The sequence below is a fragment of the Camelina sativa genome, chromosome 19 (assembly GCF_000633955.1).
Source record: "Camelina sativa cultivar DH55 chromosome 19, Cs, whole genome shotgun sequence".
Classification (NCBI taxonomy): domain Eukaryota; kingdom Viridiplantae; phylum Streptophyta; class Magnoliopsida; order Brassicales; family Brassicaceae; genus Camelina; species Camelina sativa.
The window spans coordinates 11,971,935-11,986,322 of record NC_025703.1 but is presented as its reverse complement, the minus strand read 5'-3'; the positions used below and the strand labels follow the sequence as shown (position 1 = coordinate 11,986,322).

General features: G+C 35.6%; 4 protein-coding genes and 2 long non-coding RNA genes across 8 annotated transcripts; 3 read left to right on the top strand and 3 right to left on the bottom strand.

Annotated features, from left to right (window-relative positions):
- Positions 361 to 933, top strand: LOC109130977. The gene is made up of 2 exons (XM_019241226.1): positions 361 to 525; positions 616 to 933. The coding sequence occupies exons 1-2, from the start codon at positions 445 to 447 to the stop codon at positions 787 to 789; spliced, it is 255 nt and encodes an 84-aa protein (XP_019096771.1). The 5' UTR covers positions 361 to 444; the 3' UTR covers positions 790 to 933.
- LOC109130734 lies at positions 1,986 to 3,608 on the bottom strand. Its single transcript, XR_002036664.1, has 2 exons — positions 3,529 to 3,608; positions 1,986 to 3,438 (listed from the first exon to the last, which is right to left on the bottom strand). It is a non-coding gene; the product is annotated as an uncharacterized LOC109130734 (long non-coding RNA).
- On the bottom strand, positions 3,664 to 4,377 carry LOC104766088. Its single transcript, XR_002036665.1, has 3 exons — positions 4,100 to 4,377; positions 3,933 to 4,001; positions 3,664 to 3,842 (listed from the first exon to the last, which is right to left on the bottom strand). It is a non-coding gene; the product is annotated as an uncharacterized LOC104766088 (long non-coding RNA).
- Positions 4,493 to 5,635, top strand: LOC104766089. The gene is made up of 5 exons (XM_010489906.2): positions 4,493 to 4,595; positions 4,782 to 4,861; positions 4,953 to 5,049; positions 5,205 to 5,281; positions 5,375 to 5,635. The coding sequence occupies exons 1-5, from the start codon at positions 4,493 to 4,495 to the stop codon at positions 5,474 to 5,476; spliced, it is 459 nt and encodes a 152-aa protein (XP_010488208.1). The 3' UTR covers positions 5,477 to 5,635.
- On the top strand, positions 7,026 to 10,017 carry LOC104766086 (histone-lysine N-methyltransferase ATXR2). The gene is made up of 14 exons (XM_010489903.2): positions 7,026 to 7,209; positions 7,330 to 7,405; positions 7,500 to 7,875; positions 7,966 to 8,078; positions 8,168 to 8,199; positions 8,294 to 8,427; positions 8,634 to 8,721; positions 8,857 to 8,905; positions 9,000 to 9,054; positions 9,130 to 9,199; positions 9,291 to 9,360; positions 9,444 to 9,520; positions 9,647 to 9,703; positions 9,794 to 10,017. Exons 1-14 carry the CDS (start codon positions 7,126 to 7,128, stop codon positions 9,908 to 9,910), a joined length of 1,398 nt encoding a protein of 465 aa, XP_010488205.1. The 5' UTR covers positions 7,026 to 7,125; the 3' UTR covers positions 9,911 to 10,017.
- Positions 10,095 to 14,097, bottom strand: LOC104766087 (zinc finger CCCH domain-containing protein 40-like). 3 transcript variants are annotated; one of them, XM_010489904.2, is made up of 12 exons: positions 13,929 to 14,097; positions 13,482 to 13,744; positions 12,281 to 12,391; positions 12,155 to 12,188; positions 11,907 to 12,048; positions 11,716 to 11,772; positions 11,531 to 11,628; positions 11,328 to 11,399; positions 11,027 to 11,253; positions 10,757 to 10,953; positions 10,453 to 10,590; positions 10,095 to 10,343 (listed from the first exon to the last, which is right to left on the bottom strand). In XM_010489904.2, the coding sequence occupies exons 2-12, from the start codon at positions 13,618 to 13,620 to the stop codon at positions 10,272 to 10,274; spliced, it is 1,287 nt and encodes a 428-aa protein (XP_010488206.1). In that variant the 5' UTR covers positions 13,621 to 13,744; positions 13,929 to 14,097; the 3' UTR covers positions 10,095 to 10,271. The 3 variants fall into 3 exon arrangements, with proteins under 3 accessions (XP_010488206.1, XP_010488207.1, XP_019097098.1); XM_010489905.1 differs by lacking the exon at positions 13,929 to 14,097 and having other exon boundaries at positions 12,590 to 13,575; XM_019241553.1 differs by lacking the exon at positions 13,929 to 14,097 and having other exon boundaries at positions 12,281 to 13,126; positions 13,482 to 13,550.

Sequence of the window (14,388 nt, the reverse complement as noted above, 5' to 3'; positions counted from 1 at the left end):
TCAATGAAAACTTTTGATGTACTTTTTATGAGACTGGTAAATGGATAGAAATTTTGATGACGCGTAGTATGCATGTATGTATACATTAACGTCATAGTGCACTTTTTTTGGAAGAAAACAATATTATTTGAGTCGATCGGTGGTTATAATTCAATGGATAAAAAAAGAAATGACACATGAAATCAGGAGGAAACACTGTAAGCAAGAATTTCCTAGCTAGTACCAAAAGAAAAAGGAGTTGTAGTTCTAACCAAAAAGACCGAAAACGTTAAAAAAAAATATCAAAGACTTTGTGAAAGCTAATGAGCATCAACTTAATGCTTTTTGTGACTTACTTGACATCTATAAATCGAGGAAATCTTTAACAAGAACAAAACATATTTATTCAGAAGTCTATTTCTCTTGTTAGATATACTACCAAAAAAAACAAAAATAAATCAAGAAATGGTGTTGACAGAGGCTGAGATTGAAGCCGAATTGAACCGTATTATGGAAGCACTAGAAGTAGATGAAGAGAAAGTGAAGGTACGTAACATGTTCTTTTTTTATATGTTTTCGCAACTTTTTAATATTTGATGTAGCTTGAAAAGATATCTCTTGGTAACAAAAATGTAGGATTTGGAGAAGAGAATGATGGAGGTGGTTGAAAAAAACAAAGGAGGTATAGATCCCAAGTACACGAAGACGATTGAGTATCTAAAGATGGATAAGCGACTCAAATCTATGATCAAAACTAGAGGAAGTACTTCTATTGTGAAGAAGAAGAACTCTTCCTCCTCATCTCATTAGATATATGAGAATATGAGATCATCAATTCATCATCAGATCATATTCATGCACATACTAATCTCTTACGTTAAATCTATTATTGAATAATTTGGGGTTTGTTTGTACTCCAAAATGTAGTTTACCTTAATTCTCTTGGTAAATGAATTCTCATAATTAATTATTTATTTTTCTTTTTTTAATAGTAATATTTTTCCTCTGCTCAATTCTATTTTCCACCTACAGTACATATATGTGGCTGACTCATCTCTGTGTTAACAAAGTCCAATTCTTTAGCTTTTCTCGATTTGGATAACTTCAATGACTTAAAACGTAATCATATTTGTGAGCCATAATTTCAATAATCCAATAACTAGGCGTAGACATATAATTTCGTTTAATGTTTTGTTGTGATACTATTTTTTTTTTTTTTTGTATTAGTCAGTTTGTGCTTGAAAGTCTCAAACAAAATAATATTTTAAAACAAATATAAGTTATAAAAAACAAATTATTAAATTACATTATAATTTTTAGAAAAAATGTTGATTCATGCTTTAAAAAAAAGCACGGAATATTTCCTAATTTTAGTAATTAGGAAACTCTTATGAGTTATTGTGGGTAATTTTCCTAAAAATATAGGTTAAAGAAATTTAATATATTTAACATTTTTGAAGAATATACATTTTTTCATCGAATTTTAAAGAATATTTTTAAAAATAGAGATAGGTATGCTGTGATTGTATTAAACTATACGGGGTTGGGTTTTTTTTTTTCTGATTTTATGATGTAATATATATGTTCTTTGATATCAAGTTCATAAGTTTTTGATAATTCAATGGTTATTTTTGTATTTTTAGTATTATTTATATTTTCATATGATACTTGAGTTTTTTATTTCATAAATTTAGTCTTTACATATATTTTAAATTTTATTATGTTAAGAAATAAGTTTTTGTTTCTTTGACTTGAAAATTATATTCTTCTATTACTAAAACAATACTGAATATTTTGGATGTGAATATAGTTAATCTAAAATATTCGGTTTTCATTAAACCAAAAAATTAGATGTATATTTGAAAAATTAAAGTATCTTCCAATGAAATTAAAATTGCATTTTTAATTCCACAACAAAACTTTATTTCTTAGCTTACAAAATGAAAGTTATCTTGCACCTCTTTTTTATTTTTTTTATTGCTTACAATGATTAATGGGATAAGTGATCAATGTAAGGAGGATGTTTACTGTGAAAGCAGGGACATAGAAATAAGATACAAAGTCTGTATGAAGCATGATAATCGGTTCCTTTGATAAGCGATACAAACTTGAATTCAAACAATAAACAAATATCATATGTATATAAAACTCAACCAAGTAGAAGATATAATTTAAGTGGACATCAGTTGCAAGCTCACCTTTGCTTCTCTCTATATGCTTCTAAATTTGCTTTTAACATTCATCAGCTGTGTTGCTTAATTCTGATCGGGACCCGCTTCTAGACTACTGTGTTTTTCTTCATCCTTTATCTCACCAGCAGATCTTCCTCTTCGGCATACTTTGCAGAGATCCGACACAAGCCAAAGTCTCCACTTTACATGCATTATACAGACCCAGAAACACTTAGGTGAAACCATTTCTGATCAACTTCACAGTCACCACAATAGCCAGCCTTCCAGATCTCAACACGATGGCCTCATGCTGTCAATAGTACTTCAGAAAAGACAAAGGTCTCTGACCTTGAGGACAATATGTTTGTGAGAATAGACCGTGCAAACAGCAGCAAAAGACAAAGAATATTCCAAGGAAAAAAACTCAAACCTGAAGATAATAATGTTAAAGAGAATGAAAAATCAATAAAACGATTTTCAAAATGTTCAGTGTGTTTACGGAACTTGCAAATGTTTCTCATGTAGAATTTTATAACCACACACAAATCTTGGACTTTAATGAGCCTCTCATAACCACCTATTCTTCTACTGCGATTTTAGTTGGAATTTACGGAGATTGGTCACCTCAAGAGCAGGTTTAGTGGAACAAAGAGATTGGGAAGATACTTAAATATCAGTGCAACAGTTGGCAAGAAACAGATCTAAGATGAACTCTTAAGCTCAGCTCATTGTTTAGCAAGCGCTTATATATCTCTCTACCTTCAGATCAATTGAGACTCCTTACAGGTTCAAAGAGAGGTTCTGATCCGAAACAGAATGTAGAGTCTGAGAGACTCGCAGCCGTAGCTTGCTTTAGACATGTAACATAATCGGTTTGCAAGTTCATATGCAATACTTAATTACTGGAGAAAACAACTTCCCCTGGCCAGTTCATGATTACATAAATATTTAGGATCACAATATACATTATAAGATACTAACTGCATCAACATGACGTCTAATACCAGACTCTGGCTAAAACTATCTAACGATCAGAAACTTCAAAAAATGTTGAACAGCTAAAGGGCCTAGCCTGACTTGTCCACAACACGAAAAGTAACTTCACCAACTAATAATACTAATTTGAAAATCATAATAAACCTAGAGATGGAACCACTGTGAGAAGAAAACTTACATAAGGAACACATTCTGTGTTGCGTCTCCTAAGGTGTAGGACTTGAAACTCGGCCACTGGTCTAATTTGATGTCATCTTAGCCGATACAACTCGGTTAAAATGACACTCAGTTCCTTGAAAACAAAATGTGACACACAAAATCAAATACAAATTATGTTCTCTACATATTACCTTATCATCTCTAGAATTACACAGCTTTTTACCACACAAAAATAGCTCTCCTCTTTCACCGGAGCACTCGTCTTTTTTCTCCCTCGGATCTCCTCCAATTTCTAGATTCAAACACATCAATANGCCTAGCCTGACTTGTCCACAACACGAAAAGTAACTTCACCAACTAATAATACTAATTTGAAAATCATAATAAACCTAGAGATGGAACCACTGTGAGAAGAAAACTTACATAAGGAACACATTCTGTGTTGCGTCTCCTAAGGTGTAGGACTTGAAACTCGGCCACTGGTCTAATTTGATGTCATCTTAGCCGATACAACTCGGTTAAAATGACACTCAGTTCCTTGAAAACAAAATGTGACACACAAAATCAAATACAAATTATGTTCTCTACATATTACCTTATCATCTCTAGAATTACACAGCTTTTTACCACACAAAAATAGCTCTCCTCTTTCACCGGAGCACTCGTCTTTTTTCTCCCTCGGATCTCCTCCAATTTCTAGATTCAAACACATCAATACATTCTCAAATTCACAGCCTAGAAATCTTCCTTACTCTCCCCAAAATTAAGAGACATAAAGAATAAAATTATGTTACCTGGGAACGAAAAGTAGAAGAAGAAGAAACCCATCATCGTCGGATCTGATGAACATATTCTGGTGGATCGAAGAAGAAGAAATCCACCACAACCGATCGACCAGCGATGGGGGTAACATCATCGTCGGATCTGCTCAGATTGGTAGAGAGAGCCATGGCTAGGATGAGCAACACAGTCGGACCATGGTATAAACGACGCCGAAGAAACAGAACAGTCGATCCATGGTATCACGACGACGAAGAAGAAGAGATCGAGCCATTGATTAAACGCTATCGTTTCCCTTTTGTTTAGTCCACATAGGAGTAAAATCATCTCAGCTGTATTAATGTTATAATTTGATAGGGTATAAATTTTTACTGAGTTGTCAACACATGCTTTCAAAGTAGAGGCTGATGTGTCTTGCTCTATTAGGAAGGAAACCCATAAAAGAAAAAGTTTCGTCCTTCCTCTGCGCTCGATTAGTCTTTTTCGTCTTTGGTCTTTCGCATCCGTCAGGTTTGTCTCCATCTTGAATTACTTCGTCTTAGGATCCTTAAACTGATTGGTAAACCTTAGATATTGCCGGGAATCTAGTTACCCTACTCTGTTTTGGAGCCAAGACCACCTAATTAATTGGGTTAAGGTTTTGAACTTTTTTTTATGCGAAATTTGATTATTTTTTTGAAATTTTGGGCAGAGAAGATCTTGCTATGTTCGTGAATAGGCGGAACCCGAAGAAGAAGATCAAAGCTATTCAAAAAGCAATAGACGGGTTTAACAAAGTATGAGTCTCTGTCTCATTTGAGTATTTGTATGCTTTATTTTGAATGATTTTTTTTTTCTTTCTCATTGTTAGTATATTTCCATTCTCAGGGGCTTGAGGGAGTACGACAACTTGAGACTTATTACCTGGATCAGGCTGCCAGAGACCTTGAGAAAGCAAGCTTATACGGGGAAAAAGACAAATCATGTATGACCAAATCTTTTTTACTTGCTCTAATAACAGTCATGACCATCATATGGGGCGTGTTCGTTTGGCAGTCGCAGGTTCCTCTATCAAACGAACAGGGCTCATGTGTTATGTTTGATTTTAACTCTAATTAAATTATCTTGCAACTGCATCAGTTTATCTGCAACTTAGGGAGTCTTCCCTACAAGATGCTAAGTACTATACCGACTTCCAGCTGCGTTATCTAGAAGAAGTGAGACCTTTTCTAAAGCATTTTTTTTTTAATAAGTTTGCTTACATTGAACTGAACTTGGTTTTGTGCTCTCAACCCTTTTTTGTCAAACAGATTGCGAGCCTCCAAACTCTCCAAAATAGAGAGATTGAAGCACTGCAGCATGGAGCTTCCACCAAACAAAAGACGTGGCTGCATTTTTGTCTCTTCTTTTAGTTTCATGTTCTGTTTCTATCGCTTTCTATTTTCCCGCCCAAACAATGAATAAATTATGAACAATTCGCCTTTAATTTCCTTGAATCCATGCCAAGTTATATCTATCGACTATTTCTGCCAACTCTTTCTCTTTTGTAAAAATTTTCAAACTCGGGCAAGGTTGATTTACTTTATCGTTTATACTCTTAACCCTGAGGTTTAACCTCATTTCCGATACTTCTTCTTTGCTCATACCCAAAAAAAACCATGGCAAACAAATCCCTCACAAAGCTTCTCCCAAACTCTTCATTATCTACCTTTTACTATGTAAATTTACATATGTACATATATGCAGATATAAACTACACCACATTGCAAGCTTCTCTCCCGCCAAAATTATCTATGATGACTATTCTGAATGATTATTAAAGCAGTCGTTGAGTTTTGATTCATCACATCTTAGAACTTGGTTATACTTTGAAAATTTAACACAGCACTGAACATATAAATGTGTATCTGGAACAACACATCCATTTCATTGGTATGCATGTATAAATTTATGTCACGATGCTTACTATTGTATTGTCTGTCTCCTTTCTATTTCGGTAAATTTTCTCAAGTTTGGTGGTCATGTAATCATATATTTGATCAATTTACTAAAACCCCTTGAGCAATTCTACTAGAATTCGTCTCCTTTTACCATTCACAAAACTTGACAAAAGCACTGCATCGTGAATAACAAACATAGTTTTTGATTACTAGATTAATACCAAGGCCGCCCCGTCTAAGTTAAAAAGACCCGGCTAATTCATACTACAAATGAAGTATGTGGGTGTAATAAGTGAATTATTTGAACACAGCCAATTATGGCATCAAGATCTGATTCTCCCTTCAAAGACGTAAAGGCGAAGCTAATGGAGATGAGGTCACAGCAAGCGAAACGTATGGCATCACGAGCAGAGACAAAGATGGTAGAAAAAGAGAAAGAAGAAGCCGATGAAATTAGAGGAAGGAAATGGCCATGCTTTGTTCTAATGATGTAGTATTAAACTTTTAAGGATGGTTAATTTAATCCAATTCTACCAGTAACCTTTTTCTTTTCAATTTTAATGTTGTTGATACTTGATAGGGGTTTAGAATTTTTGTGATTATCTAAAAACACTTTTCAGAACTTTTTGTGATCATCCTTGGTTCCGTCGTGCCTGACGAGTAAGGCACTGCAATGACGTCGTCCGGGGAAATCTCCGTCTTGACTTGGACGTCTTCGGACTGAGTCAACTCAGAGAAGCGGAGGCAGCCTCCAGGGACGACGTCATCGGTGACTGCGATCAAAACAACACTTTCTTTCTAGAGTTTTCACTAATTTGGTTTAGAATCATAAACAAAGGAATTGACTACCATCAAAACCCAAATCATTTTGAAATTAATTTTTTTTACACGATGATTATTAATTAGACAACAATTTTACTACTAAAAAAAAAAGTAAACTAAAAATTCCAAATAAATAATTTGGTAAAATACGAAAAATGGAGGACGGGTATGGGTCCGGTCCGGGTCGGGTAAATCCATCTCCACTCCGAAGAGTCGTCTCTCTCTCGTCTTTGGACCCAAACAGTTTCAAAATAGCACCAAAAATTAAAATTACGTTTACAAAACCTCCAGCCACTTTAATGGATTCCGTTTACAAAACCGACGAGAATAGCACTGCTGATGCCGCCGCTCTTCTTGCTCCGCTTCCAACTCCCCAACTGCAGGCAAATTCCCTCTCTCCCTCTCTCTCTCTCTATATATATATATATTTATAAAAGCATCCATGGAAAGTGGAAACGTATAGTGAATGAGCTCGATTCTGGTTTCTCAATTTTGTTGTTCAGGAGTATTTCAACAAGCTTATAACTAGTAGAGGATGCAATCGAATTGAAGTGAAACACAATGGAACCACTGGGAAAGGTTGATTTCTTGGTTTTGATTCTTGTATAGATTTTAAGAATCTCAAAATGTTGGTTTATATTGAATGTATGATTGATTTCTTGGAATTGGTTAGGTGTTTATGCGAATTCAGAGTTTCAAGAAAATGAACTCATTCTGAAAGATGAGATTCTTGTTGGCATCCAGCATTCATCCAACAAGATGGACTGTTTGGTTTGCAGCTTTTGTTTCCGGTTCGTTGGATCAATCGAGAAACAAATTGGCCGGAAACTCTATTTTAAGAACCTTGGTCTTTCTGGTTGTTGCGACGAAGATGAATACAATGGAAATGAGGGACAATGTGGTGGAAGCAGTTCAAGCCATCATACTCTTCCGGAAGGAGTTGTTAGCTCTCTGATGAGTGGCGAATTGGCATTGCCGCTTACTGATAAGTTCCCTTTGCCTTCGCCTCTTTCGTGTCCTGGAGGATGTCAAGAGGCTTTCTACTGTAGGTAATTGAGATTTTTGATGTCTTCGACTTTAGTTTTTACATGTGTAGATTATGCGTACTAATACTAATGTGCTGTTTCATTATGACACAGTGAATCATGCGCTGAGGCAGATTGGGAAAGTTCTCACTCTTTACTTTGCACTGGTGAGAGGTCTGAATCAATATCTAGAGAGGCGCTTGGAGAGTTTATAAAACATGCGAATGGTAAAAATTATTCTTACTCTATTTGAAATTGGCTTTTTCAGTCTTGCGGTGGTAACTTTATTTATATCTTCTCATTTCTTAATTTGCAGATACGAACGATATTTTTGTCCTGGCTGCCAAGGTATATCTTGTATCAGTTGTTATGTATATATACCCTTTCCTTTTCATTATAATGAAACGAAACCAACCAGTTCTGGATAATGTATTATGGCTAGGCGATTGCCTTTACCATTCTAAGGTACAGGAAGTTGAAAGCAGCGCACGTGAACAAAAAAGCAAAACAGAGTGAGCCAAATCAGTCGCTACTCTTGGAGGCATGGAAACCAGTATCTCTTGGATACAAAAGAAGGTACAACATGATGTGCCATTAGATATAGTCTTTCACTATTGATGAAGAACGTTAAATCACTTTGATTTTCTTTCTCTATGTTTCTAAATGTGATGGAACTGATCCAAATTACATACAGTAACTCGTGATCATATATAACAGGTTCCTTGTGTGATATATCTATGCCACATATGAAATATCTAAAACTCTATTCTTATGTTTGGTAGGTGGTGGGACTGCATCGCATTGCCAGATGATGTTGATCCTTCTGATGAAGGAGCCTTCAGGATGCAGATAAAGAATCTTGCATATACGGTAGGTATTTCAGTTGTACATATCGCTCAAAGGTTGTTTTAACTTGCTGTGCTTTGTGTAGAGATCACAATTGCAGTTTCATCAGCTGCGCATCTTGACTGTTTTGCCAACCAAATTGCATTGTTTTATCTGCAGTCTTTGGAGCTCCTAAAGTCAGCTATATTTGACAAAGAATGTGAAGCCCGTATCCCCCCTCGTCAGTTTTATATATTACATGTACCGTCGTTTCCTTGTTTATATATTATACTCACAGAGGGTCATTCCTTAACGCTGGAAAGTTTTCTCCCTTGAAATCTACGGGAATATCATTGGCATGTTTGAGCTGAATAACCTGTAAGAGTTGTCAGTTCCTGTTTATATCCTTACATTTACAATGAATTTACCCACAATATGTTTGATCTTTGGCAGAGACTTGGTAGTAGCATCACCAGTAGAGGACTATTTCTTGTACATTGATGATCTTCCCGATGCAGAAAAGGTCTGAAAAGAATAATGCATTCGACCCATTGTTGTTGTTCTTTGTCCAAAATTTGTTGACTCATACCAGTTTCTTATTCTCATTATCATAGGAAGAAGCGGAGGAAATCACGAGACCGTTTCTAGATGCTCTTGGTGATGAGTACTCTGACTGTTGCCAAGGTTAGAAATGAAAGAAACATTGTCATCATAAGACATCGGAGTTATGTAACTTGTAACCAAGATTTGACATTGTTTGTGTTTAGGAACGGCCTTCTTCCCTCTGCAGAGCTGTATGAACCATTCTTGTTGCCCTAATGCAAAAGCATTCAAACGAGAAGAGGTATCTTTCTTACATCTTCTTCCTCTTTATGGTCTACAAATCTGAAGATTGAGAATTTTCATCGACACTTTTTGGGACTGAGCTCGATTCCTCCATGTGGAACTCTTTGTCTTGTGTGTTTCGCAGGACAGAGACGGACAAGCAGTTATAATTGCTTTAAGACGCATCAGCAAGAACGAAGAGGTATGCATCTTCTCTCTAATCGTAGCAATTGGATATTTTGGAAAAGAGAACTTGTTTTTTGACTTTTGTTTTGCATATGTGAAACAACAGGTGACGATTTCATATATAGACGAGGAGCTTCCGTACAAAGAGAGACAAGCATTACTTGCAGACTATGGTTTCAGCTGCAAGTGCTCTAAGTGTCTGGAAGATTCTTCATCAGTTTGAAGACTAATTTATGTTTTCAAAAGAACTGAGAAACTGTCAATTTTGCCTCTATAGTGATCAGATCACTGTTTAATCAAATTATGCACGTTAGGGAAATTTTTCTGACTGTTGAAGGAACTCGCTACTGAAAGAAAAAGTATGCTTAGCATTACTGTAGCTGGTACTATTTTTTTTAAATTACCGAAGTCAAAGGCCATATATATATCTAAAGATGATGAACAGAAGCAGAAGCATGTTACCGATTCTAATCATTGTTAATATTGCACCGAATAAAATGTAAAGCTCGCCTATAAAACCCCTGAAGATTACTTTAAAACAACAGGCTTTTTTTCTAGTGTTCAAATTTTAGCGGTTATTATGATCAGATGGAATCATCAAGGTCATTGGCTTTCCCTTGTTCCATCACATCAACGTTTTCGTCATCCTCGTCTCCCTGAACACAAAGCACACGAGATTTTGTGAGGATCATCATCTCCGGATAATTATATTCCGGTGGAAATTAGTTTGCCAGCATAAGTTTTCGAGAATCTACTTATGCTTACCTGAACATGGGTATCTCTGAAAGGTGGGGGTGGAGGAAGGGATATGAGAGGAGAGCTTTTGGCTGCTTCAGGATTCTCTTCATCAAATTCTGCAACATCATCAAATGCCTGAGCTGCCATGCTTGTAGACGATATTACCTGCAACATCATCAAAGTCTATTATTATCCTCGCTTTTAACAAAAAGAAACATCTTTAACGTGAAAGATTATCAGAAGCTTTAAAAATCAATTTGAGCCCCAATGTCGATCTCCTTACAGTTCAGGTGAACACCATTTCTGAGGAAGAAGGAGAAGAACGTCGTACCTTGTCAGTAGATGAGGTGCCAATAGAAAACCTTCTTCTTTTCCAGTTGTCTTCCTTTGATGAGGACTTGTTAATTGTGTCTTCGTCGTTCCACGCTCCACTTTCTTCTTCGGAATATGATTTTGAAGAACCCATATTCCAACGAGAAGGTCTCTTCTTCTCCTTTTCCATCTCTTCTTCACCTCTTCCTATGAAGCCTGAAACACATATTCTATGAAGTAATGTTCCAAGGATTAGTTTAAACACAGATGAAAGTACAGATGAGTTTACCATCTTCAACAGTTTCTTTCGTAGTATATTGATCCACATAACGCTTTTTCCTAGGCATTGAAGAAATATTCTGCAACTCATTCTGTGGATCACAAGCGGTTCTCAAATTCCGACCATTGTTCTCTTCATCGCTCACAATATCCACATTTACATCCCTATTAATGCCTTCACTTCCAGCAAAATATGTACTAAGTTGGTTTCCCAATTTCTGAAGACGGGCTTCTGACCTATAAGATATTAGTGGATGAAATATTTTCATACTTATATAAGAAACAATCAGAAATAGGGATAAATGCTTTGCCTCTTTAGATCATCTTGTGCCCTTAAGAAGCGGTTATATTCTTTGACAAATTTCTTCGTGCTTGAAGTAATCCTGACATACAAAAAGATTGAACAACACTTGTCACTAGAAGATTAAGCTCAGATTTTGCCAAATAACGTCACTGCAAGAATATCGCATCATAATTAATTTCAAGCAAACATCAAGGAGGAAATAGTCATTACCTCCTACATTCCTCTTTCTCTCTATCTAACTGGGTCTCAAGCTCCTCAATCCTAGAAGTAAGAATGTCTACTTCATGTGCCTTCCTTTCAACGGAAGCCTTTGAGACAAATATATGTGCCAAGCAGATGTCAATTAACTCGTTTGTACAGTGCAATCAAACAAATTGTGGAATGGAGAAAGTTACCTCCAACCGTAGTTTGTCATCAGTAAGCATTTTAACATCCATCTCTACATCTTTTAACTGCATATAGACAAATCGGACTCTGGTCCTTTAGCAGCATCTTTACAAAAGTTATCCACTAAACATTAGGACTAAGATAAAACGAGAATCAAGTTCCCAACAAACACCCAACCAAGAAAATTAAAGTTTCAAACCTGCTCTTCCAGAACGTTATTGTAACCCTGAAACTTATTTCTTCCATCTTCTGCCCTGTCTTCAATCCTATTTCCGACTTTCAAAGCACCAGCATAATCACGTCGTTCATAAAATCTATTGTTCCCCCTGTAGTCTTTATCTCTGTGATAATAAGAGATAAAAAGTCGCACTTTTAAAGCATGGCCATCAAATAACCACTGAAATTTCAAATAGCATGAGCATAAGCAGAAAGGAAGGGAGAAGGTACCTTCGGTTCTCAAATGGACTAGCATTTTCATGTCCTGAAAATTTGAATTACGTCATTTAATAATCCAAAACGAGAATGTGTCGAATTGACAACAGAAATCCAAAAACCCAAAGCTGCAGATCTTACCACCAAATCTTTGTAGCCTTCTTCCACTTCTGTCTAAAGAAGGTCTCCGCTCTGGAGAAAACTGTCTACCAAGTCTATCTCTTAAGTCACTATCCATATTGTGATGTCTGCCTGCAGTAGACGAAATAGACTCTGCAGTAAAGCATACTTGTAGTACAGATGTGAACTCCATTTCAAACAATCAGAATCATGCCATGCCAGTCAACAACACTTGGATAAGATACAGAAAACTACAAGTAACATAAAGAAACACGTAATGGTGCTTACTCGCCAGTTCAAAGAGACCACAAAATAATGTCCTCTTCTTACCAGCAGTTGGAGAAAACCCACAATTGGGAACTAAATAAGTGGAAGTCAGTGTATCTCATCGATAATAGGTTGAGAATGCTCCAGATTATGTGAGAAAATAAAGAACCAATCTTGAAGATCCATATAATAACACAATCAAAATCCACCAAAATTTGATGTTCAATTCCTTCTGACCATCAAACCCCCATATTCTGCATATTTCTTGATCCAAGAAACCAACTGAGAGACCATTGAAGATAAAACAATCATGGAAATCTCCATATACATAACTGGCAGGATGAAAAATGCCAGAAGTCATAACAACAGAAAATTGATAAATCCTAACAACAAGCAGTGCTTGATACCGAGTCTTGGAGTCTGAGAACCATGGTTGTAGATGCATAAGAACCCATGATAGATATTCTTCAAAAAGAATGGTAATAATAAGAAAACCAATATAGATATCAGCTAAGAAAAAACCAGCAGATTCCCACTCCAAAAGAAACCAATATAAATATCATCCAAAAAGACCAGCAGTACTAATATCCCTGTATCTTTCTGCAAATGGAACAACATCCAATATTCCCGAATGATTCCGCAGAATAAACCAGTCAGCAAAACCGAATACATAACTTTATATGGAGATAAACCAAATCCAAAGCAAAGTATAACACTGATACCACTGTAAGCAGAACACGTTTTATCCAATCATATCACTAAAAAAGGTGCATTGAACCACTAAGCTCCAAGAGGAAGATTACTTAACAGAAAAATCATCAAAGAATAATACAAAATAAGTCTGAGCAAAGAGAGAGAGACCTAAATGTTTGATCATCATGAATCCTTCCACCAATTAACTCGAAAATGAAATCAATAGCTTATTTTCAAAAAGCATAATAAACGAGACCATTACCAGTGAATGAAGAAGACTCCCCAGGACGACGAAGCTCAACAGTACCATGAGCAAACGAACAATTAGGCCTCGAACAGTTACCAGTCTTCTTAAACAAGATACAAAGCTTCGTCTTATACATACTCGACCCATACATCATTGATCCAAATTACAAAACGAAACCTCTTCCTTCAGATCAATACCACCTCAAAAGTCAAGCAAAACCTCAAAAGTCAAGCAAAGCTCCATAAACATATAAAAGATCAACCCCAGCGTTCTCGTTCCTGAAACCCAAAGCAAACGCTTCAATCTCTAAGAACTCTCATTAGAATTTAATTTTCTCTAGAATCCATTAATAGACGAGCGAGCACGAAGATCATCTCATCAGTATATAACAAAATCGAGCTATGTACGAATATGCGACGAAGAAGAAGAAGAATGAGTCTGAGAGAAAATTCAAAAACCTACCATGGCGATTCTACGCGATTTTTGTCGTCTTCTTCTTCTTTGGAAATTAAACGGCAACAAAGCAGAAAACAAAGTCGGGACAGAAGAAAAGAACAATTTGTAGGATCGATCCTCCTGAGTATTTATATATTTTAAAGCAGAGAGATATATAATAAGTGTGTATTTGACAAATTACAACTCTTATAATAATTTTGTAACATTCATCTCCATACCTCCATTTTTTTAAGTAAAAACATTTTATTTTTTAGTGTTTAGATTTACTTCCTCAAATTGTTCTTTTTTTTTTTTTTTTTTTTTNTTTTTTTCACAAAAGAACATTTCAGTTTCCATCTATAAACATTTATAAAATTAAAAAATAATAATAATAACAGATTTCTTTACTTATATTATGAAGATAATCCTCTTTTTATTAATTTTCTATTAATAATATTGAATGTGAAATGAGGAAAATGCTAAACAA